Source organism: Conger conger, chromosome 3, assembly GCF_963514075.1.
Source record: "Conger conger chromosome 3, fConCon1.1, whole genome shotgun sequence".
Taxonomy (NCBI): Eukaryota; Metazoa; Chordata; class Actinopteri; order Anguilliformes; family Congridae; genus Conger; species Conger conger.
The window spans coordinates 17,501,142-17,529,038 of NC_083762.1; the positions used below are offsets into that span (position 1 = coordinate 17,501,142).

A 27,897-nucleotide genomic window follows, 5' to 3' on the forward strand; every position below is an offset into this window, starting at 1 on the left:
CTGAAGGAGGGCAGAGAGAAAAGGACACAATGAGAAAGAACAATGAAAGGAGGGGGGCGGAGAGAGAGGGGTTTCAGATGAACAGGGTAAACACCGAGCACCCAGCAGCATGGAAAGATAAGTCAACACAATCAAACGATCATTTCATTTTTATGCGCACCTTTTTATGGGAACGTGTTCTGGAAAAACATCACCACTTTTTAAAATTCATTCTGATCAAAAGCAATGCATTAAAAATAGCTTCAAATGGCGTAGCAGGCCCCAAAAATAATTACGATAGAACCAGAATTCTCCAGAACTTGTAAGTCAAAGAAATGAGGAAGAGGCAACGCTAAAAAAAAAGATAAAAAAAAAATAATAATATTAATGAATATATCTCTCACAGTTTTTTAAAATGCATTTTTGATAATAAAGATGTGAAGGAAGCCATTTGTATTTCCAGGCCATTATCTCTGGAAGTGCTGGCTCACAGAGGTGGAGGAAATACTGTGACAAGTCACATAATAACTGAAGGGCTTCTCATCACACGACCCCACAGGGTCAAGCTATGACCCAGTCTCAGTGCGTGTGTGTGCAGTCTCAGTGTGTGTGTGTGTGTGTGTGTGTGTGTGTGTGTGTGTGTGTGTGCAGGCTCAGTGTGTGTGTGTGTGTGCAGTCTCAGTGTGTGTGTGTGTGTGTGTGTGTACAGTCTCAGTCCCAGTCCCAATGCATGTGCATGTGCGGTGGGGTGGGGTGAGGTGGGGTGGGGTGGAACTGATGGTCAGTGACAGTCACTGCGGATGGAACTGTGCATGTTAAGCACAATCGGATTTTCATAAAAAATATTAAGATGACATCACCTAGTGAAGACTACAGAGCCTCAATTAAGATGACGAATAACAATTAAATTATGGCTTCCATGATAATGAGTTAAGAGCGGGTGTTCTTCAACTCAATATTTAACATGCTGAATTAGCTCTCGTTTTAAAATGCGGTAGTTCCCACTCAACAAAATTTCTTGCGCAAAACTAAAACTCATAAATTTTAAATCCCTCTCCATTGACTTTTTGATCTGAACTGGCTTTAGGTGGCAATGTAAAAAGCTTCAAACTTTAAAATGGTGTTTCCACCATGGTAATCATTATGAAATCCATCAGAGGATTAGAAGTTCATGCTAATGGGACTATTGCTGCAGTCACTTTCATTTCTCTTTTTAAACTACTTCTGACAGCACTATTTGTCTTAGATTTGTTTTGGGCAGATAATCAAAGGGTAAGTTCTCAACCATATCAGACACCATCTCATAAAAGATGAACTTAGCGGTGACAGAAAATGAAAAGCAGATGTTTTTGCAGGCTCTCACTCGTTAACCACTTTGATGCCCAGCGAGCGGGCGGAGCCGATGATGCACTTAACGACCATCTCCAGGGAGGCGTTCCGCAGTTTGAAGCTCTCATCCATGGCCTTCACTTTGGCGATCTCGTACACCGCCCGCACGGACACCATTCCCGCAATTTCATGGCCTGACGAGGGAGAGGCAGGTAACAAGGTATGAAATTGAGAAAAACAGAGGGATGGAGAAAGAAAGAAATGGGGAAAAAAGAGGGAGGGAATCCACAAAGCAAGATAAAATGGCATGAAGCAGGGATGAAAGGAGGAAACAGACAAGGTGGACAGTCAAAGAGGAGAGGGTCAGAATCTGGATTTAGTATTATTTTTTTTAAATTACACATTCAATGATCATTCAGAGGGTCAATCACAAAAAAAACACCACACTTAAAAAGCATACAGTTAATTAAATGGTACACCACAAAGGAGAGAAACCTTTTCACTCCTACTGCTTAAATCAGCTTAAAGCAGAGGGTAAAAAAAAAAAAAAAAAAAAGGGACCTGATTTACTAAGACCTTTAGCACTTACGAAACCTTTTAGAACATGCAAAACCAATGATTGTTCATTATTTGCTTTGCACCAGTATGGTTGGGTTATTAGTTATGCCTGTGCTAAAAGGTCTCAGTAAATCTGGCCCTAAATCTTCACACAGCACTCTTTCAGCACCAGATATCTTCCAGAATTCATGATTCATTACTTTGTGGAACTTTAAACCCAGCGCCGTTCCGGCATTAATAATATCATGAACCAGCACAAAGAGTTCTGATCCATTTGCACTAAGGGGAAAGAGAAAGAGAGTTTTTACCCCTTTGTAAGCCGGTAACTCCTTACTGCCAATGCCTACTTCACAGAACATCAGTCAATCAACTGTAGAATCAAAAATCCAATCTTAAGCCCAAGGGGGAAAGTCGGTCTTTCTATTACGTGAAATATAAACCTTTAGCTTTACGAACCTATAGCTAGCTCCCGAGCCTGGTGGTGGAATGAGAAGTGACGTCTGACAGGCTCACCTGTTTTACCTGCTCCTCGCTCAATGCCAGCAGCAGCCTTCAGGAAGTAAGACACCGTCGGCTGATTGATCTTCAAGTCATACGTCCTGTCGGGCTGTGGGGAAAGAGATTTTTAAAAGAGGTTTTATTTGCCCACACTGCAATAAATGTCCGTCTTAAAAAGTGTTTTAATCTTGTAGTCTTAAGATCTCATTTTTCTCTGAAGTAGAAAGGAAATTAGCTAGTTTTAAGCTACTGCTTGCTTGACAAGTGAAATTCTCTTCTGGAAATGTCAGGAAATTCCAAGTCTCACCTCAAATAAACCGTGAAGGAAATACACCTTGAAACATGTAACAGAAATAAGATTAATAGATTTAGGTTTAAATAAAAGATCAAAATACTTGTTCAGACAGAATTATTTTAGAGTTTTTGCAGTGCATTTGTTGAAGCAGGGGTTCCTAATCCTGGTCTTGGGAGTACCCCTGTGGGTGCTGGTTATACTTCTATACAATCTATTAATTATGGATGTTGAAAACATGGGCTTGGGTTTAAAAAAACTTTCCACTAAAAGGGCTCATCACCATTTGCTTTATCTACGAACATTTCTTTTTTTTTCACAATTGATTTAGCCTCAATGGCTAAGTGACCACAATTACAGCATTTAGGACATCACTGGTTTCAGCAGCAGATGTGTCAAAATCAATCAAAAAGGAACCTCTCAAAAGAAATCAGTGACCATAACACACTACGCAAAAAAAACATCAGTTCTCAAAGCATTTATCTGCTCTTAAATTTATATGCATGTATAAATGAATGATTGCCTCAATTCCTCTGACTACATTCAGGTTCAAGCAAATTCCTGCTAGACCACTGCTTTGCAGGGCTGCCCAAGCCTGTTCCTGGATATCTATCGTCCTCTAGGATTTCATTTCAATCCTAATTTGGCAAGCCTGATTCTAGTAATTAGCATCTTATTAAGATCTCTAGCCATTGAAAGAGATGTGCTTTGTTAGGGTTGGAGTGAAAATCTACACGACAGGAGATCTCCAGGAACAGGGTTAGGCAGCCTTGGTTTACAAATGCAAGCCATTTCGAAGCTTAGGAAAGAGGGGAAATTGATCAGAGCCATTGCACAAGCATTGGGGTAGCTTGTACAACAACTTGGAATGTCCTGAAAAAGAAAGATGACAAGCAGTTGATGACAAACATTGTGAGTGCTGTGAAGAAAAACCCCAACACATCTGTCAGTGACACCATAAACAATCTCCATAGGGCAAGGGTGAAGGTATGTCAATCAATCATTCAAAGAAGACATAGAGAACAGAAATATAGAGGCTATACCACAAGATGCAAACCACTCATCAGTAGTAAGAATCGGAAGGAAAGATTACAATGTGCAAAGAAGTACAGAGATGAGCCACAAAAGTTCTGGAAGTTTTATGGACTGATGAGACCAAGTTTAACCTCTACCAAAGTGATGGAAATGCCAAACTGTGGAGAAAGAAGGGATCTGCTCATGATCCAGAACATACAAGCTCATCTGTGAAGCACGGTGGAAGAAGTGTCATGGCTTGGGCTTGCACGGCTGCTTCTGGAGTGGGCTCACTAATCTTTATTGATGATGTAACTCATGATGGTAGCAGCAGGATGAATTCAGAAGTCTACAAAAACATTCCTGTCTGCCAACTGACAAATAAATGTGTCCAAACTAATAGGGAGGAACTTCATCATGCAACAAGACAATGACCCAAAACACACTGCCAACACAACAAAGGACTTCATTAAGGTGAAAAAGTGGAAGGTTTGAGGCTGGCCAAGTCAAACGCCAGACCTTAACCCAATTGAGCCTGCATTTCACCTCCTGAAGAGGAGATTGAAAACAAACAACAACTGAAAGCGAGTGCAGTAAAAGCCTGGAAAAGAATCACAAAAGAAGAATACAACAGTTTGACAATGTCAATGGGTGGCAGGCTTGATGCAGTTATTGCAAGCAATAGGGATATGCTACCAAATATTAAGTGTCATTTACTGAAATACTCTCCGTTCTAATACTTTTGCTCAACTAAAAATTGGTTGGTCTGATACCAAAGGTGTTATGTTCAAAGTAGTTTAACACATCTAGGTGTAAATACCAGGAAATAAAAGCTGATATTCTGAACTCTTGTCTCGTGTTCATCATTTGACCTCAACCCCAAACGTATTACCAAAAACAAAAGGAATTGGCCTTGCTGTTCCAATACTTTTGGAGCGGACTGTATCTTATTCCCGGTAGACTGGGGAAGAGGGGCAGGAGGAAGACGTGCATCACAAGGTTTTATGGTCATGAGGGCCGGTCTACCAGTGGCACACGGAGAGTGCCCTGGATGGGTTTACAGTAGCAGCTCCAAGGCGAGGTGTGCGAGCGTCTCTATTCAGAGTGCAGACACTCCTTTGTGGCTCTCAGAGGAGTGCTCCGGACATTACCAGCAGCATCCCATCCAGAGAGCACGAGAGGGGGGTGTTAACAGCTTTACCCTGCTTTGTTCCGTTATGCAGGCTGCTGCTGTATAACCGGCCCACACAATACAGTTACTGTGTATTCCTTTATTTCTGTCATAAATCTCTCACCGCCCGGCAAACCACTCTTTTGTGATGATAATGAGGTTATTTTTCATTGCTTCTTTACATTGCCACAATCTGAAAACTCTTCTCGCCCAGCCTTACAGAATGGATTTTAGCCATCCCAAATTTAACAACAGGTCGGGGCCGTCCACATTAGCGGATTAAGATGATCAAAACGGTGCAAGACACCGTCACTAATTTTGGCACGGGACGGGTGAAAAGATCCACATATTTATACACACACTGGCCTTCATTACGTACACCAAACAGCCGGCTGCTCCAAACAGTGAACACACACTGGCCACTTCATTACGTACACCAAACAGCCTGCTGCTCCAAACAGTGAATCGTGTGGCTGCAACTCAATATATTAAGCGCCCAGACATGGTGAAGAGGATTAGTTGTTGTTCCACCAAACATTAGAATGGGCAAGACACAAGATCTAAGTAGATTGGACCGTGCTATGAATGCTGATGCCACTATAGTTTCTAGAGTTTACAGAGAATGGTGCGACAAACTAAAAAAACTTCCAGTGAGCGACAGTTCCGTGGGCAAAAACACCTCGTTAATTCGAGAGGTCAGAGGAAAACGGGCAGATTCGCTTAAGCTAACCGCAAATGATCAAAGCTCAAATAAGGTCACAAATGCTCAAGCAACAGCTGTTGTTGAGAAGACAATAATGAGCTACACCACCAACCCTGAATGACAGAAGAATCTCAATTTCTGCCACAACGTGCAGATGATAGGGTCAGAATTTGGTTTAAACAGCATGAATCCATCCAACGTTGCAGGCTGCTGTTGCTGGAATAATGTGGGGAATGTGGGGAATGTTCTCCAGGCCCCCCCTAGCATAATTGCAATGCCACAGACTACCTAAGCATTGTTGCGGACCACAGGCTACGGTTGTTCAAATGGATACTTCCAGCAGGATAATGCACCATGTCACACACATCATCTCAAGCTAGATCCCTGGACATGCAGTGACTTTAGTTCATTTTAAAGGCCTGCACAGTCTCCAAATCAAAAGATCCCAGAGAGCTCTGGATTTCACATGATGAGATATGTTGGCAGGAGAATAGTCAATTGCCAGAATGAATGGCGCAACATGGTCTCATTCAACCACGTGAGTCCACAACATACTTCAATCAAAAAGACATTGATAATATTAAAACGCTTGACAGTCCAAGTCTCAGTGACCTCCTGTGGCGCTTTTCACAATGATACAAAGATTGAAATCGCAGAAATAGAGAATGCTCCTCACCGGCAATATCCCATTATTTTTAACTAGCTGATAAAGTTTTCTGCCGCTACTCCGGTGACTCTTTACAAGGCTTCAAGTGGAGAAAGACAGGATTTATCACAAATGTTCAGCTGTGGCGTATTCCTTCCGAAAACTGCACCGTCATTACTGGAATGGCCACTTGACATTACAAGTGTCACAATGACTCTCAGTGAGGGCTGCGTCCAACGTTAGGCACAAGCTTGATTTTAACATTAGTGCTACTCCAAGCTCTGTATTTGGTTAAACATGCGTCGTTAGTGTAAAAGGGTTATTTTCACCCATTAAAAGTAACATTTGCCTGTTTCAAAAAAAGCTTTAAAGTGCCGCTTTATAACCATAACATGTAATGCTAGTATTATCATAAACTACCACCTTAATCTGGTTTAACATTAGCTGCAGTTATAGGTACCCAAAATCCATCAATTTTGCCTCACAGAAACTTCTGCGATGATAAAAAAAAGATGCCCCTATTCCTGCCCCTCTCTTGTTGTGACATCCTGGGGCACAACTATGTACCATTTTAAAATAAAAATATCCTGCAATGAAAAATCTGCAGGAACCGCATAATACTATTGAGTCAGCATGGACGAAAATCCCGAAAGAATGTTTCCAGCATTTTGCTGAATCCATGCCACAACGAATTCAGGTTGTCCTGGAGGCAAGGGGGTTCTACTCGGCACTAGTTAGGTGTACAGAGTCTGAAAATAAAACCTGCTTCCTGCCAAAGGCAGTGAAATCTTTTTCTGTGGCAGATACAATAGTCAGGTAGATTTCCATGATTGGATATGGTTACAAATATGAATGTCGCACAACCTAAACCTGTAATGCCATTAGCCATATGTGCTAAACCACTTTGACCAATAGTCACGACTTCACTCTCTTTGGTGTTGATATAGGCCAATGAAAAGGGTCAAGAAATGCACACAAACATTATAGTACATTACATTTTGTTTAGCAGACGTTTTTATCCAAAGCGATGTACAAAAGAGTGTATATCAAGGTCACACACACAAACGATAATGTACAATTCATATATGATTGGCTGTAAGGCCATGAAGGTAGAGTCCACGTCTATAACTACCATAGTCAAAGCAACTATAACTTCAGGGACTACAGCACCGAGACAAATACAAACATTCCTGCCCTCTTCCCTCAATGCCGTCTGTCGGAGGTGAGCCTGCGGAACATACAGTATGTAGCTGCATTCCCGTGGAATAATTCAGTGTCCGGAAAAAAAAGCTGCGGAAGCAGAGAACAGTAAGAAAAATGAGAATAAAAAAAAAAAAAGAAAAAAAAAAAAAGAAAAAGGGGAAGAAGGTGACTGGTTAGGTTACGACTTTTGGCACAGTGGAGGCAGGTTTCTGCACTGTGCTGGGAGCTAGCAAAGGCCCTGATGTTACAAAGGTCTGTGTTTGCAATACTAATGTTTCCTGCACGGCTCTCAGAAGGGGCAGGTAAATATTGAGTGGCAGGCAGAAATATCGACCTGCCATAGCGGCTGGGGGAGAATAAAGTTAATTTCATGGATGTAAATACTGTCAAATTAAAGTAGACACAGTCTGCACTTTAACCTCATATTCACTCATGGAGGAGTAGCACCAAAACAAAAAGTGTCACTGTTGAAATACTCTTATGCACTGCACTGTGTGTACATACATATATATAGAATTTTAATATATGCGGAACAAAAACAAGGGCATATTTTCTTATTTATTTCAGTTTTACCATGAACACATTACAGCACTTTTTATACATCATGTATTTTACACCATTCCAGGGGACCATTATGTGGCAAACAATTCGCTTCAGGGGTGTGTTCAATTGCCTCCTCAGTGCAGGTAGAGGAGAATTTCCAGTATAGTCATGACCCTAGGCTTTTGACTGCCTTTGGAGTCGGTTATTGGTGGTTGTCAACATGAGGACCAGAGTTGCGCCGCAAGCCCTTATGAGGCAGAGAATGAGTGATGACAAGACCAATGTGTGGAGGCTAAAAGGAACTGCCCTCCCGTCTGTGAAACATGGTGGTGGGGGTGTTATACCATGAGCACATATGGCTTCCATAGGTACTGGCTCACTTATCTTCATTGATGATGTAAATGCTTATGAATTTTATCAAGTTCAAGTTCAAGCAAATGGATGGCACCTCATCCGAAAGCACGACAATAATCCCAGACACACTGCCAAATCAACCAAGGAGTTTCTCAAAGTCAAAAACTGGAAAAAGTCTTGAGTGGCCAAGTCATTTACCTGATCTGAATCCAATTGAACATGTGTTTCGTAACAGAAAACTTAAGGTAACTAGCTCCTGAAACAAGCAGGAGCTGAAGACGCCTGCAGCATAATACAGGCCGGGCAGAGAATCCCCAGACAAGACACTTAGCTCTCTGGTGATGACTTCAAGTCATTGTATGCAAAGGATATGCGACAATGTACAAACCGCGATCACCTTCATTTACATAACTTGAAAATGTCCCAAACATTATGGTGCCCTGAATGGGATTTATGCATAAAAACTGCTGTAGTTTTTACATGGTGAAACTAAAATATATGAAAACAAAACTTTAATAAAAGCTCATTTACGAGTACAGAGGCAAATCAAGAAATATACAGTACAAATGCAACCTAAGACATTTGTACAGAGAGAGAGAGAGAGAGAGAGAGAGAGAGAGAGAGAGACAGAGAGAGAGACAGAGAGAGAGTGTGTAAGAGAGAATGGGGGAAGGAGAGAGAGAGAGAGATAGAGAGAGAGAGAGAGAGAGAGAGAGAGAGAGAATGAGGTGATGTCTACCCTTGAGAACGGCATGCTGCCTCAGTTGCACCAGTAAAATTGAGTGACAGAATGTGCCAGAAGCAAAACTGTAAGCGCTGTAAATTCCTCAGGATAACGACTTCTGCCAAGCAAACAAATCAAAATAAATACTAATACAAAGGGGTGAAGGAGGCACGGAAACCAGGAGGGGAGGGAGGGAGGGAGGGAGAAACAGCCAAGGTAAAAAGGCCTAATAACAAAAGCAGATGCAGGATGAATCATGATGCCCCGCAGACAGGAAATATACAATATGAGCGAGCTGGTAAGTAGGCAAATACTGATATGAAATAACCCGACATGGAAAACCCTGTATGAAAACCCCAAGATGAAAAGACAGTAGTCAGACTGTAATCAAACACTGAATCAATATCTAATTAAAGCAATGTGGCAGCAAGGACATCTATCCATGCAAATCCTAGCATTAAACCTTTGTTAAACTGTTGCTAGGTAATTGGCAAAGCATTTCTGCTCTACCAAACACAACGCAGTGCTAATAAAGCAAACATGGAAGGAAAAGCTCATTTCATTACAGCGGACGGGAACATCATATAAACACTGTGCTTTTGATCAACCGCAGTCTGAAGTCCCTGGCTGCATACACAATGGGTTTCTAAAAGGATCTTTCGTCCGCGGACCAGCTCAAGGTTCTCTCCAGCCATGTAAACCTTACGCTGGCTTGCCATCTTTTGTGCACAGAAGGCGGCCCTCACCGTCGAAGAGAACGTAATTGAAAAGAAAACTATCTGCTGAAAGAGAATAGCGAAATGCACAGTAAGAGACCTGGTACTGAATGCATCAGTTGCAGTGTCCCTGACCGCGATCCTCTCAATCCGAAAAGGAGAGGATTCCGAGGGAAAAAAATATTTGCCCAAAAATTAATCTGGTGCTGGTTAATACTGCGTTGGGTTTATAACACAGGCGCGCGAATCGTGCTCTCTGGCAGTCTGCTCTATTAAATGTTCACCTTCTGCGCACGTCGTTAAGCGCTTTCTATCACTCTCGTCCCGGTTTCTCATTGGTATGCAAAGTTTCATTAAAATCCAAGAAAGAGAGATCAGATTAAACTGGAAACTGGCTACGGGCTCTGCCCGCCTGTGGGATCTCACCCTTGAGCGACTGCTTTGATAAAATTCCACACGTGACTGGCCATTCAAAACCAGAAACCCATTTTTATAGAATTAATGGGAGGACATATTCCCAGTAGGACAGGAACCGCGGAGGGAGGAATTCCAATGTAATGCCCTTTTTAACACTGTCAGTGGGGCCCGAGTACCAGGGCGAGCACTCCGGAAAAAAAAATTAAAAATTAAAAATACAAATCAAAAAGTGACATTAATATGTGAAGACACAGATGTACAACTGCCGACGTGAAGGCAGTACAAGTGCGCAGCACAAGTGCGCAGCACTAGAACACCACTCCTTTCAAGATGCGACATCTTCTGAATGGGCCTCTAAATCCCACTCCAAAAAGTCCAACATTTTTATGTTGAGGACCTGTGCAGTAACAGCCCTGCATGGATACATACACTGCAAAAACAAAAATGAATACGGGAAGACTCTGCTAATTTGGGATGTCTCTGGAACGGGCGCAGATAGCGGCTCGGAAAAGAATAGCAAATTACGATTTTTTAAATATTTTGATATAATTTAAAAAGTAGAGGTCTGGCTTTCAAAAAGTCTTTGCATGACTTCAACGCGGCATCTGTGATAATATGTAGGCTGGCTCTGCCCTATTTAAGCATTAGGCATTTGCACTGGTTCATCAAACTGACAAACATTCGTTTTTCCGCTCAGAATGAAATAAAATTCACAAGTGGTATATATAATTTTCCTTTCATCTCATCTACATGCTAATCTCTAATGATGATGCACCACTGCACCCAGGAATAGCCCGCGAATGTGACTCTCCCCCATCTTATATGCGCGGAGCGAAAATAGGACAGGCTTTTAACCTTTCATCCCTTAGTATTCATAATAAGTGTTAATTACTGTCAACAAAGACATTTCACATAGGCAGAAGAAAACAGCCTTTATACGGTTTCCAACATAACATCTTTAATGCCACTTCTGCTGTCATATTCAGCGTCAATCACAGCATATTATTCTCTTGGCAGATCCTCTTATCAATGGCTACATTGTTTCAAATAAACATTTGAGTTTGGAATCCTCGGAAATATGCATTGTTAGCCAGACCACTAAATATTAGCCTTGTCAGTTTTGTCCTGAATCATCCTACCCAGCTACAAAACTAACCAAAGACCAAAGAACAAGAGGGAAAATGTTGCATAGTTTCATAGCACAGCTGTCCCAGCCTTAAAGAAAGGGATCTGGCTCCACATTTAAACCTGTACCAGCTGGCATGGTTAAGCCATCCTAGAAACTGGCAAAGGTGAGGTGTGCTTAATACACCATCCTGGCAAGAAAACCTTAAAATCCGCATTAACAACAATCAAAAATAAGTGAACTAAAAAATAAAACAAAGACCTTCTTGGATGAAGCTGCCCAAGAAGCATTCTGGGAGAAATAAACGTTCCAATGTGGCCAGCTGGCCAGTCATCTACCTGTAGAAATGCACTCCAATCCGCAGGTAGAAATGATTCCCTGTGGCCGAGAAGAAACCTTCTCATAACTAAATGGAAGAAACAGGGTGGAACATACGGCATTACCACAGGCGTTGGTTCCATTTGCAGCTAACCTGGACAGTAAATGTTTGTTTTATGGAGCAATTTGCAATATCTTCCTTATTCGTCCTGGCTCATGAAAGTTCAGTGCTGTGACTCTTCGGAAGTAGAACAGTACGTAAGTGTGGTAAACGGTGCAGTAAAAATACTGTATGAATACTAGCAGGGTTAAGAAAAAGTAAAAGTATACTTTATTTAAATTACTTTTATTTCCTAGTGCCCCCAAAAAACCCAATACCCATGTAAATTATTTTTTTAAAGAGTCAATGAGAGTCAAGAGAGTAATATTATGTCCAATGACATAAATTAGGCCCACCTCAACAACCTCTTAAACTTACTTTCCGGTCAAATATTCAGGACATTCAAAGACCGTAGCAAATGGCATTCGAACAGGATGCCAATGTGTTTATAGGTGCATGAATTCTGCTCAAGAACCAAATGTGGTACCGCATCCAAATTGCACGCATATATTACAGATGTCCAGGATGCGAAATTAAATGCTCGTTATGTGCTGAACTTTGGAGGCTGCATACCTCTGGATCAATTCAACAAAAGTTATACCAATTCAACTACCTATCCATTCAAATTTAATCAATGTAATTATTTTTCCACATTCCTTTTCAACCCACCAGCAGAAGCTCAGTCTGGGGAAGACCGTAAGCAGCCACCCAGGCCTGTCCGTTCTCCCATCACGGTATCAGGACAACCCAGCCTCACCCAACAGTCCACACAGCTACTTTTACAAGTCCTCCTGATCTCTCACCTGGACCACAGTAACACCTCGCTGGGCGGTCTACCAGCCTGCGCAACAGGGTCACTGCAAGCGGTCCAAAATGTCTGCCGTCGAAGTGTTTAAAGTCCAACTCCATACCCACCTCTTCAGTAGAAGTTACCCTCAAAGTAACTTTGAGCAAGTTGCCCTTCAGTAGACGTTAACCTTAGCTCCACTACTGCCTTGATTCATATGCCTGAGTTTATACTTTATACTGCGCTCCCTTATGTAATAATGTCCTTTGTATTGGTTTGTGCCTTCTGCACTCATGTTTTTCTTCTTTTTAACTTTGTCATGTCACCTTGGGCTCTGGACAGGTATTATTATTATTATTATTATTATTATTATTATTATTATTATTATTATTATTATTATTATTATTATTATTATTATTATTATTATTATTATTATTATTATTATTATTATTATTATTATTATTATTATTATTATTATGCCTGAATTCTGCTGTCCACCTGTTCTTCAACATGCCTAATTTCCCCTTGCTGTGCCACTTTTGCTCACCCTGCACTGGCTTCTGGAACGGCCCACATTGAACAGAAATCGCTGACAGTGGCAAACAGAGCACTGAAAGGTCCTGCCCCTAGCTACCTCCAGACAGTGATTACACCACACGCTCCAACCCAACATCACTCTGCTCAGCACCCCCACCCAGCCAGCTAGCCTTCCCATCTATCCCTGCACCTGGCAGCCGCTCCCTGCAAACCGGCCCTTTTCTGCCCGTGTCCCCCCGGTGGGGGAACAAGCTTCCCAAATCAATCAGGGAGACAGATTCACTGGCCGTTTCCCGCAAGTGTTTCAGAATTCACCTTTTCAGACACCTCAATGTTTCCATTTAATTACAAGAAAAGGAATCTAACCTCCTCTCCTCTTTATTGTGCATGTCCTAAGGCCTGTACCTTGACAGTGGCACTTAGGTGATTGGAACTATGGGTATCTCCAGCTCTTGTGGTGTTTGCTTAGCATGTCAAATGCACTTTTGTCATACACTTTGGTTAAAAGCATTTCCCAAATGACTGGACTGAAAAGCAATTTTCAAGTTAGGTCCAACTGATTGCAATCCCCGCATTTCAAACAGACAACAGTGAATTCCCACAGCATTTCTTCAATTCACTTCCCTTTGTAGAGAAACTAAATAGCCCCAAAAAATAGCATAAAATCCATCAACTCAACCTCCTTAATTCTGAGACCCATCTAAATCTATTAAATTATTGACACAATTAGATAAAAAATGTTTGGAATGCAATTATGTGTATGATTAAAAATCCTTTAATGATTTTTACAAATGTCATTTCTATTTCTAAAACTGTTTTGATTGGTTGGCTATTACTGTTATACTGTTATGAAAAAGTGTTATGTGTATTGTCTGTGACTGTGAACATACAAGTGATCTTTAAATCTTGCAGAGATTAATTTTCTAAGTACACATACGAGAAGCTAACTGGTACAGTACAGACCATGGTGGCCATATTGTGCATGAAGAAAACACAAAGATGTAAGCATTTCTCTGTGTTTCTCTGTTATACCTTAATATCCTGCACACACTTCCATTGCCATCAAATAATATAACTTGTGTCACACTCCTTAACATTGCATGCTTTGAAATCCTTGCTACCATTCTTAATATAACATCTAACATATGCCTGGCCTTGTGATTTCATAAGGATGCAAGCAGCTTCTATTCCTTTTCATTTATCTATAGTTATCTACTATTGATTTCATTTATTTTGCAGCAACAGCCTTTGATATCTCATTTTTCACAGAGAAAAGGGAAAGGACACCGAAGCAATAAAACGATCTTTGAAAACACTAGCAGAAGGACAATGTGGAAAAGAGAAAAAAAAAACCAAGTAGCAGGTGCGAGACGGCGATAGTCATTGTTTTTCTACACTGTTGTAAATCATTTTGCGTCCAACACTCCTGTGCCCATGTAACATATGACCTCATTTAGAAGCTGCTCTGCCAAAAGGCTATTGTTTTGCTAACAAGGCCCCCCGGATTCATAAACTGGGAAAAAAACCAGGGAGGACAACAAAAAGATGGCCAACATGAGGGTTATTATCAATAACAACATTTTCTGTACTTGAAAGCCTTGTAAATAAAACGGTAACCTATGCTCATGGAGTATACCGAATCTGAGCGAGAAAAGGCAGAAAATCAGTTTTAAAACAAAGAGAGGGGAGAGAGAAGTCCGACCTTGACGTGGATCCGAATGGGAAGTGGGATGCCCTCTTTGATGTCTTTGGTTCTGTCATTGAAGTCCTTGCAGAACAGGCCAATCGGAATTCCTCTCTGAAGGCGTGATGAAAAGACAGATAAACACAGAGCACAGATTATAAATGCTGCACACACAAAGCCAGGATACACAAACACTTATGGGGCTGACATTTAACCAATAATTTCTGCTGACAAACCGTGCACTATCCTTTTAAAACATGAGTTGGTCGCATTTGAGTACAGTAACGTCCAATTAGGAGTCGTGCTCACAGATGGTAGGCACTGTGTGTGTGTGTGACCATCAAGTCCCAACACTCCAATGACATTCAGAGAATTTGGAGCATATGCAAGCAAACACTGACAGACTCACACAAATACCAAAAAACCCAAAACTCATCATACTGCAGAAGTGGGAAAAATGCAAATATCAGGTTATCACATGCAAGTGAGAAGGGCTGGCATCCCTGAGTGTACGACTGGGTAGCTAAACACTTGTACGTGAGACAGAATGCACAAAGTTTTGCATATTCCACTGTGCAGGAATGTACAGTATCTGAGTAAATCTGCATATAAATGAGTTTGTATATGTGTGTGTGCGTGTATGTGAGAGGAGAGAGATTGTGTGAATATGTGCTCGTTAAAGAATGGGTACACATCGAGTGCCAGCAAAACCCCTGATAAATGAGTTTCCAGGTTGCAGTCATTGCTTTGTGGACCAGAGCTAAAGCAGCTTGTCGCAAGGAAGTCAAAACAGCATGATTTCTGCTTCGTACTTCAAGGAGCACATGAATACATTTGGTGGAGTCGGACGCAGAAGCGCCGAGTAATCAACAGTCTAATTACTATGAAATACACTGACCTTTACCCAGCACCTTACCCAAAGGCAAAACGCCGAGCGAATGGAGTCATTTTTTAAACATGGTGCGCTGCTCACGGAAGGACCTATTCCTCAATGAGGGAGCGTTTTGACAGCTAGCCCGGAGAAAGGGGGAATATTCTAATGAAAAACCATTAAACGCCAAGGCATTTTTGTTCTTGTGACGAGAAATCTTTACGATAAATAATTCTGAGCGTTTCTGCATGCTCGTAGCGGGAGGAGGGTTCTTTAGTATTCACCTGAGCAAAGAAAAAAACCCCCATAAATATTACTTTTTATGTCTAGTTATAGCCGACATTAAATTTTTGACCACCAGGATTAATTTGGCTTGGATCAGATCCGGAAACGGCAACACCGTCAACAAATAGTGTAACTACGGCAAATGAGGCATGCCCCTGAAATCCTCCCTCCCTCGGTGACACTGTGGCCAATTATGTACCCCCCCCCACAGGGCTGACAGCTGCGGTCAGCACTGGCACATTCGATATTCCATTCAAAACCTAGGGGCACGACGCTGAACTGAGACGGAGTGCATCGGCTGAAAGCGCACTCTGACAGCCCCATGCCGGCGCTATTGCTAAGTAAATGAGGGCCATTTTAAAAATCGGAACTTCACTTGAGCACAGACGGAAAAAAGACTCAGTGTAATCGCCCCCTTGGAGTTACTTACCAACAGCACTGTGATGTACTAGCCTGCTGCTGCACAGCCCTTGACAACACCTCCCGGAGAGCGGGAAGTGGAGATGGGCTAATGGGGCGCGGAGGGCACAGAGTACGGCTAAAACTCGCTACGCCGGGGCGAAAGCGAAGGAGCCGTGACAAAATGGCAGAAGAGCGAGATACACGAGCAGACACAGAGTGACGCTTACACGAGAACCCAGCCAACGCAAAACTGCTCTCACAACGCAACTGCAATGTTTCCTCAATGTTATAACATTGCCACAACACTGAAGCAACACTGCGAGAATGTTTTTTTTGTCACTTACACACGGACCCAGCTAACGCAACACTTCTCACAACGTTGCTGGAATGTTTCATCGACGTTGTAACATCGCTGCAGTACTGAACGGTTTTGCGCTAGCTGGGAAGGACACACTGCGACAGAGAGCCGGACCAGGGGGAGCGATTGGGACAGCAGGCCGGCAGGGTACGATGGGTAGATAGAGGGAGCGTCGCAGAGCTCGACAGAGAGGAAGGAGATGCAGCAGCAGAGGAAAGGTCAGGCGGAGCTGGCCTCTCTGTACTCGGCTAAAATGGAAGTCCGCAAATCTGAATTGGTTCTGTCATTCTGTAAATGATAGAGATAAGGGCGCAATAAAGACCCGGGGCATCCAATATTAGCCCTGTAATCTTAGGTTGTGATTTATGCGACCACGTTATGCAATTAAATAAGCAATTAAAAACGCACAATAAAAATAACTGAAAGAATGATAAAGCCATTTCCCCCGATCTACATTTGACCCCCTCTCTCCCCGCTTTCTCTCTCCCGCAACACATCGGCGTCTCCATGAACTGACCTTTCAGCTTCCGTCAGTCTTTAACAAGATTTAGAGCCTGATATGAGGATGAAAGCCCTGTCCCAGGGCGCGTGCGTGCGTGTGTGCGCGTGCGTGTGTGTGTGTGTGTGTGTGTGTGTGTGCATGTATAAATAAAGACGAAGCAGTGAAGTCTGCATGAAAAGCTACATCTATCAATGGGGTTTTTTTAAATTGCTTTCCATTTCACAGAGAAAAAATGCAAATGAAAAACAAATGGAGACGCCACAGTGCAATTTGACAGAATGTGGGTGTGTGTCTGTTTGTGTGCGAGAGAGGGACAAAGTGAGCAAGCAAAAGAGACAGTGTGTGTGAGAGAGCCATAAAATTGCTTCTTGTTAAAATATTGATACTTCTACTGGGTTTTCACGCTGCGTTTCACTTAGGAATGGAAATGGCACTGTGTGTGTCACATCTACGCAGAGCATATTCTTCTAGAGGACGAGGACAAAGACACAAGACCTGGGGGCAGAAGACGGGATTAATTGCCCCTGGCACATAAGGACAAGGGATTAATTGCCCTGGCAGGGAGTGGTGGAAGGGGGTATAGGCGGGCAATATGCGGGGTTAATTAAACTCTCCGGTGTGAAACACTCTCATTAATTACCTTCGTTACACCTCCTTAATTTAATCTGCTTTGGTGGAGGGGTTTGATCATAGTCATCCCTATCGGGTGTCATACAGCAGATTAAGTCTCCCCTCTCCTGTACTCTGATGGCACCGGAGGGGATGCGTCGTGGCGGTTCGGAGTGTGTAGCACACGGGCGGGAAGATTGCGCTAGTCCTCGGAGGCGGCGGCCGTGTGAAAAGTTGTTACCGTCAGAACTGTCAGCCCCGCGTCGGGGAGAAGACGGGGCAGACTGTGCGTTCGCGCTGAACTCCAGGGAGAAGTCCTCATTTTAAGCCTCGGCTACAGCGCGCTAATATAATCAAAGCTTAGCTTGTGGCACGACTCCGCCAAAAGCCCAAACAAATACAATCCCTGAAATCCCAGTCTCAAAGCGCTAAACCGCTACATAAATTCAGTCGGCGCCGTCCTCGGTGTGAAATCTAGAACCAATCCTCCTCCACAGCTACAGCAGCTGTACTCTGGTGGCGGTGGTGAACGGGTGTAAAAATGCATCAGAATTCAACAATTCTCCCCGGGGTAGGGAGGGCACTCTCACCTAAAGGGCCACCACGAAAGCCGGGACACTCACCCTTCAGAAGCACTTTGGCACGCTCAACTGAATGCAAAGGATTTGGGTGCTGAAGCAAGAGTACAAACAAACCACACAGATTACACGGCCAGTAAGCGTGACTACGGGGCGACTGGCGCATCTGAAAAAACCCCACTACACAAACACAAAGAACACAACGCTTCACCCGGGCTGCCCAGGTTACATTTTCCATATACTCGATGCTGATGGCGGCGGAGTGCTGTATATTCAGGGCTACTCCGCCCGGGGGTCCCGAGGGACCAGTCTGCAGGTTTTCATTACATGCCAGCCATAGCTTATCTCTCCTCAGTTCTGAAAGCCTTGGTGGTTTAAAGGGGGGCTGTAAAACCTCCTGAAGGGAGCTCAGCGGAGAAACTTTACCCCGCCTTGAATCCGACGCGAGGCGGCGGCACCATTTAAGACTGCGGTCTGCGGCGCTCCACTGAGCCCCTTCCGCCGGTGGAATTTGGGATTCTGTCAGTTCTCAACTCAAACCGACTCTGAAAAATCCCCTAAACCCCCCCCCCCCATGTCCTTCTAGTGCCTTCACTCTGCTGTGAAAAAGACAAGCATGTTATAATGTCCAGTCTCTCTCTTGCCTCCACCCCCCCCCCAACCACTCTCACTGCCCACTGAAAGGGAGCCGGTGCAGTGACCTTCAACCACACCCACCGGGGGCTGATGGAAAAGAGGAGAGTGTGAGAGAGAGAAAGCAAGCAAAAAAAAGAAAAGAAAAATGAATTGAAAGCAAGGAATGGAAAAACCTCTCCATGGAAGTCAGTGGAGCGCGTAGCTGATTGTGACAAGAGAGATGATTCGGCTCTCCCCCTCTCCCCCCCCCACCCTGGCCCCCCTTCGGTCTGATTAAAACTCTCACTCAAAGCTGACCCCACCATGCTGTGGGGGAGAGTGGGGTGAGGGAGTCAGGGGTGGGGTTCGGAGGGAAATGAGGAACAGAGAAGCACTGAGAATTCGAATGCGCTACTGAAAACATGGCGTAAAGAGCAACACCGTGCTCTATAACAGACGGCAAATCACGAATTCCAACTTCATAACACACCAAACTTTCCCTCAATCCCCCCTGCATCGCTGACTGACACCCCTGACCAACATACTCTACAGTAAGTATCAATGATCCCAGCCGCTGACACACACAGCATCAGTATCTTTCATTGAGTGTCTCCTTTAAAATGCGTTTTTATCGGTTAACCACAGCAGTGAGAATGTTGAAAACACAATACAAACATGTATGCGTGTACATGTGGGTGCACACAAAATATAATGCTTACACCCACAAGTATAACGCTGTCATGATTTATTTGTTCCCCTTCCCTCAACCAAGTACAAACACACATTCTGATTAAAATAAATCTCAATTGCACTTAATACTCAACAGTGGAAATAACCCTGAAACCAAGCATTACTATTAATAAAAGGAGACAGTAATTCCACTTTAAATAGCAGGTGCCCACTGACAAACGTCTTTCTTCCTAAATTAATACAGCACAAGGAGTCAGGAGAGAACGCGTAAGTCTGTGGGGGTAGAGAGAGAGCAGCTGATAATTAATTAAAGTTGTAACATCTGGACTCCTAAATACACCCACAGGCACTGCATGCTCCACCCGTAAAGTACGATCATTCACTAAAGGGTGGCAGGGTAATCAGGACGGTTCTTTCTTTAACTAATGCAATTACGATTATTATGATTTCGGCTCGGGCGGTTACAATCTCCAGCACTGCTCAGACGACACTGGAAGCTTGTGAATATTCAAAGACGGTCCATCTCCGTCTTAAAGTTATAAAGGTAAAGAAACGGGAGGGGGAGAGGGATGTCAAGAGGGAGGCAAAGAGAGTGAGGGAGGGAGAAAGGAAGAAAGGGGGGAAAGCGAGAGCACGTAACCTGCCTACAAATTAACACTGCAATCATAAACTCTGGTTGGTGGCGCGTTTCTTCCGTTTTTCACCTCCTACCCTCTCGCCTCAGTTCGGCTATTATATCCCCAGTTGACGCCGGTTAGGTTGGAGTCTTTGGTATGCATGCACACTCCTTTAAATCATTAAGCGGCGGGGACTACACCACATCCCCGCGTTCTCCACACCTCGCAGCCAGAAAGACAAGCTCAGTTCAGTTCGTCGGAGACGCCGGAGCTTTGACGGTCAGACAGAAGACCGGGCTTCAGTGGATGCTACGAGGGACAATCCAAGAGATGGAGCTCCTTTGACGACGGATTTTATCTGTTTATCAACATTTTCTGAGTAAAATTTCAGAGACCGTTAAAGAAGAGCGAAAAATAAGCAAAATATGACTACTTTTTCCTATGACTACGCTTTTACCAAAACTGAAATGTAGCTGAGTGGATTCATTGCGACGCCTTGGGGACTTTAATTGAACAGTATAAATAACCACGGCACGTCCTTACTGGAATACAGTGGATCGACTGTGTGCAACGAAGGAAATCTAGCATTATAAATTTCGTCTGGAAAGACGGTTTATATGTTCATTAGCTAAGCGAGCCCATAACAGTCTGGGGAGACGGCAGGACCTGTACCGTATGTATCGGGTAACTATACTTTTTACTCGCCACACAGCCGTTTTACACAAAAAGTTGTCTCGATTAATTCTCGGATGCAGATTTGAAAGTTGAGCCATTTTGCATACAATTATTTAATGATGCATAGTCGAATGTATGAAAGAGACGACTCATCTATGTAAAAAAAAAAAAAACCCCAAAAAACCATATAGGCTACAAACTGCCACTGAAATTATATGCAAGCACACTTTAAAATAGAACATATAGAACTGCATCTTAAGATTGAATGGTTATCGAGATCGATTCAGAAAAGGCTTAGCCTATACCAAAATGCCATTAAAAAAAATCCTACAGCAATTGTTCGGCTCAGTGAAATGAAACACTGCACCTGTCTTTCTCTGTATATCACATCTGTCAGTCTGTTTTATCGGTCTCTCACAATACACCAAAATCGCAGTCCTCCTATTCCTCCCACTAACTACTTGTGCCTTATCCACGTTTCCCTTAGATCTGCACTCTCGACTGTTTATTTTGAAGTTTTTTTTGTGAAGGAAGTCATGTTTGCAACGAAAGTACTGTCTGGGGTAATCAATTTTACTTATTTCAGCCTCCCAGAGCACCTGGCTTATTTCCACAATAGAAAAACGAGAAGTGACAAGGAGGCTGGGGTATTTTTAACAGGCACACATAGCTGTGTGTGTGTGTGTGTGTGTGTGTGTTCCAGAGAGGAAAAAACAAGAGACTGGGAGAGAGAGAGAGAGAGAGAGAAAGAGCACCCTTGCTTGCTTGAATGCTTATGTTCCATGCCTTATTACAGTATATTTTACACTGGTTACTTAACAGATGGCAACATCTAATGGCAACACAGTTTGCCGTTCCATCCTAGTTATTTAACGGGTGTATTCGAGGGTAAAGCACCGAGCGTGAAACTGGCGAGTGCCACGGCAGTGGCCCCTCACGCCTACATAGAGGGCACATCATCAGCACTACACCTACATCCTACCCTTGATGTATCCTCGCTTACCAACTGTGCATCAGCCTTGCCTTGCTCAGCTAGATCTGCGCGTTGAGCAAGGATACCCCTGACAAATCTCTCCTCCACTCAATCTCCTCACCCCCCAACCTTCATCCTGGTCTCTACATCCCACTCGTCTCTCTTGTACCCCCCCCCCCCAAACCCGGGCCTCCCACAGCAACACACAGATAATAAAATAAACGCATGACTCTAATCCCTCTCATCTGATCCTCACTCAGACTCCTGATAAGATATTCTCTCCACAGAGGGCAGATTTCCGGGATGTCTAAAGGCTCCGTAAATCAGCAACCTATCCAAACATCTCTGGTTCTGGGCATTCCTACGATCGCACGGGGACATGGTATACTCACCTGTGGACCTGAGCAGGCCATAACTCACAATAATACTGTAGCAGTCTGCACTGGCTGTCTGCGACAGAACTGTTCCCCACTAAGGGATGATGGATATAGTCATTATTAATGTGCATAGAGGATACCCACCTCATGCTTTATACTGGTATAAAACAATAAATTACATTGGTTGACAGTATATGTATTAAAAGAAACACGGGGCTTTTGACAAACAGTAAAGATTTAAACGCAATAAATGTCCAAAATACAAAAAGACATCCAGAGAAAACAATGGACTTTTCCATGTGTACCACACAAAAATACAAAGGGCTATTTGAAATGACAGCATACTCAGTCAGTAATTCAGGGCACCTATTCAGTTTCTAGACATATAATCGTTTGAGGGTGGTGTGGTGAAAAGTCTTTGAGGGTGATAAGATACTATTAGACAGGCAGACGTCCATTTGTTTTCTGTCTCACCCAGCTTAGCGAGGATGAATTATTATGGCTCAGTCGCCAACATGTTCAGTTCATTTACTGATGCGTGTTTATGAAAGCATGACCAGATTAAATCCACTAGTATTCAGATGACAGAAAATGACATGTCTTCACAGATTTAAAAATCTCACTTCTCTTTCATCGCTCTCATTCGTTCTTTTCCATCTCTCCCTCTCTGTGTTTATGAACCATTACCATCGGGGACCAGTGCTTCATCAGGCCTGTGAAAAGCCAAAATTGATCATTCATTCACGCACTCACCCCACTATTCAAGCCCAATTTACATGTACAGATTTTTGTCCCAATCTCAAACATAATCCCAATTGACATGTACAGATTTTTGTCTCAATATAAAAGAACATACATTTACACTTTCCTCTCTCTCTCTCTTTCTCTTACACACACAAACACACACACAGACAGCAGACACACACACACAGCAGACATATGCACACTGACAGCACACACACACACACACACACACACACGAAAGACACACAGAGCAGACACACACAGACGACACACATAGCAGAGATATACAGAGCAGAAACACAGCGGACGCAGACACACACACACACACACACACACACACACACACACACACACACACACACACACACACACACACACACACAAACACACACAGAAGACACAGAAAACACAGAGCAGATGCAGACGCATACAGCAGACACACACGCACACATACACAGACAACACACACAGAGCAGACACATGCACATATACACAGACGACACACACAGCAGACACATACAGCAGACACACAGAGCAGACACACGCAGCAGACACATGCAGCAGACAGACACAGACACAGACACACACACACACACACACACACAGAGCAGACACACACACACACACATACACATACATACAGCAGACACACAGCAGACACATACAGCAGACAGACACACACATACACACAGCAGACGCATACAGCAGACATACACACACAGCAGACCATACAGCAGACACACAGAGCTGACACACACAGCAGACAGACACAGACAGACAGGCAGACAGGCAGACAGACACACACACACACACACAGAGCAGACACATACAGCAGACACACACACACATACACACAGCACACATACAGCAGACATACACACACACAGCACACACGCAGACAGCAGACACAGAACACACAGGTTGTGTGTAAACCGGCAGTTTTACGTGTCACACGTCTGCACAGCACCAGCTTCGATTGTGTGAACACTTTGCTTAATTACAGATTCCAGCTTTTCCATAACAGTATTTTTCTAATGATAATGATTTTGACTTTACATGGCATCAGTCCCAGGAGCTGCTCATGCCCGCAGCGGTGTTGGGATTATATCTGACGCGCAACCACTCTGTCGAAGGCGATAACCAACAGGCTCTCCAGTTCAATGGGATAAGGAGAAGTTTCGATTTCACAGTAAAGGCAGTGATCATTTCTCTCTGGCAATCAATATGAAGGCTTTATATTACCAAGCACTGAAATGCGATTTGCCAAAAGTAGACAACAGGATTTAATGAAATCACGCTTAATTCTGAAGAAAAAGTGGGTCATTCTCATTAGTCAAATATTGTGGGCCTACTCTCGCTATAACACATGCACGTATGCACAGATGCACATAAATACACACAACCAAAACAAATCTAAACCTGCATTTAATCTGTACAACACGCTGCAGGAACTGCAATTAAAGGCATGAGGGTATGCAAATGTGTGTGGGAAAACAGGCTTTGACAGAGTGCCTCGTCGTCCTTTTGTACAACTCATTAATGATGAATAAGGCGAGGACGCGGAGGAACCCGCGAACCTCGCCGAGAATTAAGGAGCAACTAAAAATTTCATACTGAAGAAATGTAGTTTAAACAGAGCAGCTGCGAGAGAAAGAGAGAGAAATCACTTTAACACCTGTTCCTAACTCATATTTTACACTACACAAGAAGCAGCGGCCGTGAAGAACGGGGAGCAGGTGGTCCTTTCAGAGATCGCGGTTACGACAACATTATCCAAATGAAAACGTAACAAAAAAAGGTGACAGCTACTGATGTTATTGCACGGGTCAATGGAAACGGCGACACTCGAGTGATACCGTGATAAAACGGCAGAATATATAGACCCGCTTTTCTTATGGAGGCCTAGCCTGAACACGTTTGAGCTGAACCATCGTTTCCCCTCATCCCCTGTCCTTCTCTCCTACAGCTTGCGGCGTCGGTCCATTATGTTTATAAACATTTTACAAATTGATTTGACACGCTTTCCTTTTTTAAAACTACCACGAGTGATTTAAAACGCACTCACAAGCCCCTCCACGCTACGCTTAGTTCACTATGGAGGAAGCTGGTCCACAGACTGTCACGTACTGCACACCACTGACTTTTATTGCAGGATGATCAATCATCGGCCCCCTGGATCGCGGTGCCCCGTTATCGGTCACAGTCGTTCGTTTTTGTTTGTTGACACTATATCTTCTCATATCGCTGGTTTTGAGTCGCAGCGTTTAGCACCTTTTAAGTTCCACAGTGTGGCGGTATCTGGCGATTTAAATGAAGTTTGTTTTTCGGAAATTGTATCAACTCCTTGGTGATTATGTGCAGGAGTTTGCAATTAAGTTTCTTTTTAGATAAACAAAATTATGTAGCGAATAATCAATTTCCTGAACTTCCTGCAATATCGTTGAGCCACATCGCCTCTGCTCATATTGTGTGCAACACCAAGGAAGGCCCATTATTTAATTAGGAAAATAATAACAACTTATAGATTACCATTTAATTATGTAAAATGGCTGACAACCAATTGTAAACATTCAGTTAATTTTGGAGTTTCTTCATCCATAATGAAAGGCTATTTCCTCTCAGTAAAAACACATTCTATCATTTTGACTTCCTAATGTTAAAAAAAAAAAACGTTAAAATGTGAAGTTTAATGGTATGTATCCAGTAGGTGCCCGCTCCATTAAGCTTTCCAATCCTGATCCGGAGACTGGAAGCCGATCCAGAGCACGGGCTCTCTGTAAATGTCACCTCTCTCTTCTCCGTCTCAGGCATGGTGCCCCCGCCCCAGGTGTGTGTGGCGACCCTGGTGACGGTGAGCACGATGGCGGTGGTCGACCTCTACCTGCTGGAGCAGAGCATGCTGGGAGCGCAGTGGCGGGCGGGGCTGGGCGTGTGGCCCTGCGCCGCCGTGCTCCTGGGGGACCTCTGCTTCCTGCTGGCGCTGCGCTTCGTCTCCGCCGGCGTGGCCTCCGAGGCACGGTCGCCGCGGCGAGGCTTCGCCAACGCCCTCTGGTTCCTCTTCCTGTCGCTCCTGCAGCTCAAGCTCTTCTTCGTCTGCCAGAACTACCGGCAGGACCGGCGCCCCCCGGACCCGCTGGCGCGGAAGACCCTGACGCTCCTGCTCTCCGTCTGCCTCCCCTCCCTGTTCCTGGTCCTGACGGGCGCCGACCACATGACCCCGCTGCGGAGGAAGCAGGAGGCGCGCAGCCGGCTGCTGTGGGTGGTGGTGGACCTGCTGGACGTGCTGGACCTGCAGGCGGGGCTGTGGGAGACGCAGGGCGGCCTGGGCGTGCCGCTGTGGCTGGAGGGCCTGGTCTTCTTCTACTGCTACGTGCTCCTGCTGCTGCTGCCCTGCGTGTCGCTGACCGAGCTGGGCACCGCCGCCCCCTGTGGAGAGGCAGGGTTACGGCGGGAGGCCGTGTACCCCTGGCTGAGCCTGGTCACGGTCAACATCCTCACGCTGTTCCTGCGCGCCACGGGCATGCTTTGGTACCGCGACCCGCGCGTGTCCACCGTCTTCCTGGGGAAGAACCTGCTGGCCATGACCATCAAGCTCAGCTCGGCCTGGGAGAGGCACAGACAGAAGGGAGCGGGGTCGGGGGCCGACGGGGCCCAGGGGGCCAGGGGCAGGGACCCGAGCCTGGAGGCGGCCCCCGGGCACCTGGGACAGCCGGCCCGCGGGTCTCCCGCCCTGCCCAGCTCACGCTGCCACACGCTCTCGCGGGCGCACGCCCCCTCCCTGGCCAGCCTGGAGCCCGCCGAGACGTCGCTGGGGCCCTCCTTCATTTCGCACGAGCTGTAGACTCCTTCGGCCACACCTGGCTCACCGACGCCCGGGCCAGCACACGCTGTCAGCCCCCGAGGGGGCCCCCGGACCCGGGCAATTACTCATTCCATTACCGAGCTCTTCGTCCAAAGACTGCTTCTGCCCGCCCCGGAAGCCAGCAGAGCTCCAGGGGGGCCTGTACGGTCAAGTGCCTTGCTGCAGAGGAGAGGCGGTGCCGTTCTGTCATCCCCTCTGACATTTTGGGACTTTAACCCTTCTCTTTTTGTGTACCGTGAAGCATGACCTGATTCCAGCTGCCGCTGTCAACTGTACTTTGAGTAGTGCAGCAATACTGTAATAAAATGTTTCTCTCTCACACACTTTTGACACATTCTTTCCCCCCCCCCCCTCCCAGAGCAATAGAGACTCACGGCGTGTCACACCCGACTAAACAAAAACACAGGCGTGTCCTCCCGAATCACAGAACGTGAGAAACAATCGGTCACAGCTCGAGTTAATCTCTGTGAGGTGGCGATAACAGCTGTCCACAGTGAACAGAGATCAATGGGAAGGGACTAAGGCAGAATTTAATATGTTGTGCACAGTGTTGCAATAGACACACTCCCAGCCATGCATACACCAGAAGAGAAAAAAAAAAAATCCTTGACCGCAGATATAATCAAATTATAATGACATTAATAGCAATAACTGTTGCAATACCCATGCAATTATCCTGTAGCCCGGCAACCACAGGCTCCCAGGCGCCAGCGCTGAGGTGGGGAGAGCTGTGGTAGCCGGAGTGATATAGTGTGTACGTCCTGGTCTGGAGGACAAGGGGGTAAGGAGGGGGGTGGGGGGGGGCTATTCAATCTCCATCCGTCCCTAGCAAAGCACTCCACACCACCTTCCCTTCCCCACAAACCATTAATACTCCGATTAATTGAAATTGGACTCGTTCCTCAAAACGCTAAGAGCTCACGTCGATGATTTACAGTGAATATTTACAGGATAGAAAAGATCCCCTTAAAGCCGTCACGGGCACAAAGGCACTTGATTAATAAAATGACGGGAGGGCGCACCTCTCCCTGGTTCGGGGG

The 27,897-nt window shown here is 44.6% G+C and overlaps 2 protein-coding genes across 3 annotated transcripts in view; one reads left to right on the forward strand and one right to left on the reverse strand.

The window, feature by feature from the left end:
- The window catches only part of mrpl11 (mitochondrial ribosomal protein L11), a 38,568-nt gene that overhangs the window by 1,418 nt on the left and 9,253 nt on the right, over positions 1-27,897 (reverse strand). For both annotated transcript variants that reach the window (XM_061236453.1, XM_061236454.1), the window contains exons 3-5: positions 14,718-14,813; positions 2,380-2,473; positions 1,343-1,502 (exon numbers count right to left, since the gene is read on the reverse strand). In XM_061236453.1, the coding sequence (XP_061092437.1) occupies positions 1,343-1,502; positions 2,380-2,473; positions 14,718-14,813 (350 nt within the window). The remainder of the gene's footprint in view (positions 1-1,342; positions 1,503-2,379; positions 2,474-14,717; positions 14,814-27,897) is intronic.
- On the forward strand, positions 20,206-27,123 carry tmem265 (transmembrane protein 265). The gene is made up of 2 exons (XM_061236452.1): positions 20,206-20,910; positions 25,803-27,123. The coding sequence occupies exon 2, from the start codon at positions 25,805-25,807 to the stop codon at positions 26,834-26,836; it is 1,032 nt and encodes a 343-aa protein (XP_061092436.1). The 5' UTR covers positions 20,206-20,910; positions 25,803-25,804; the 3' UTR covers positions 26,837-27,123.

Excerpts from the sequence above, each read along its gene's own strand:
- tmem265 (XM_061236452.1), top strand. The coding sequence starts at position 25,805 with ATGGTGCCCCCGCCCCAGGTGTGTGTGGCGACCCTGGTGACGGTGAGC.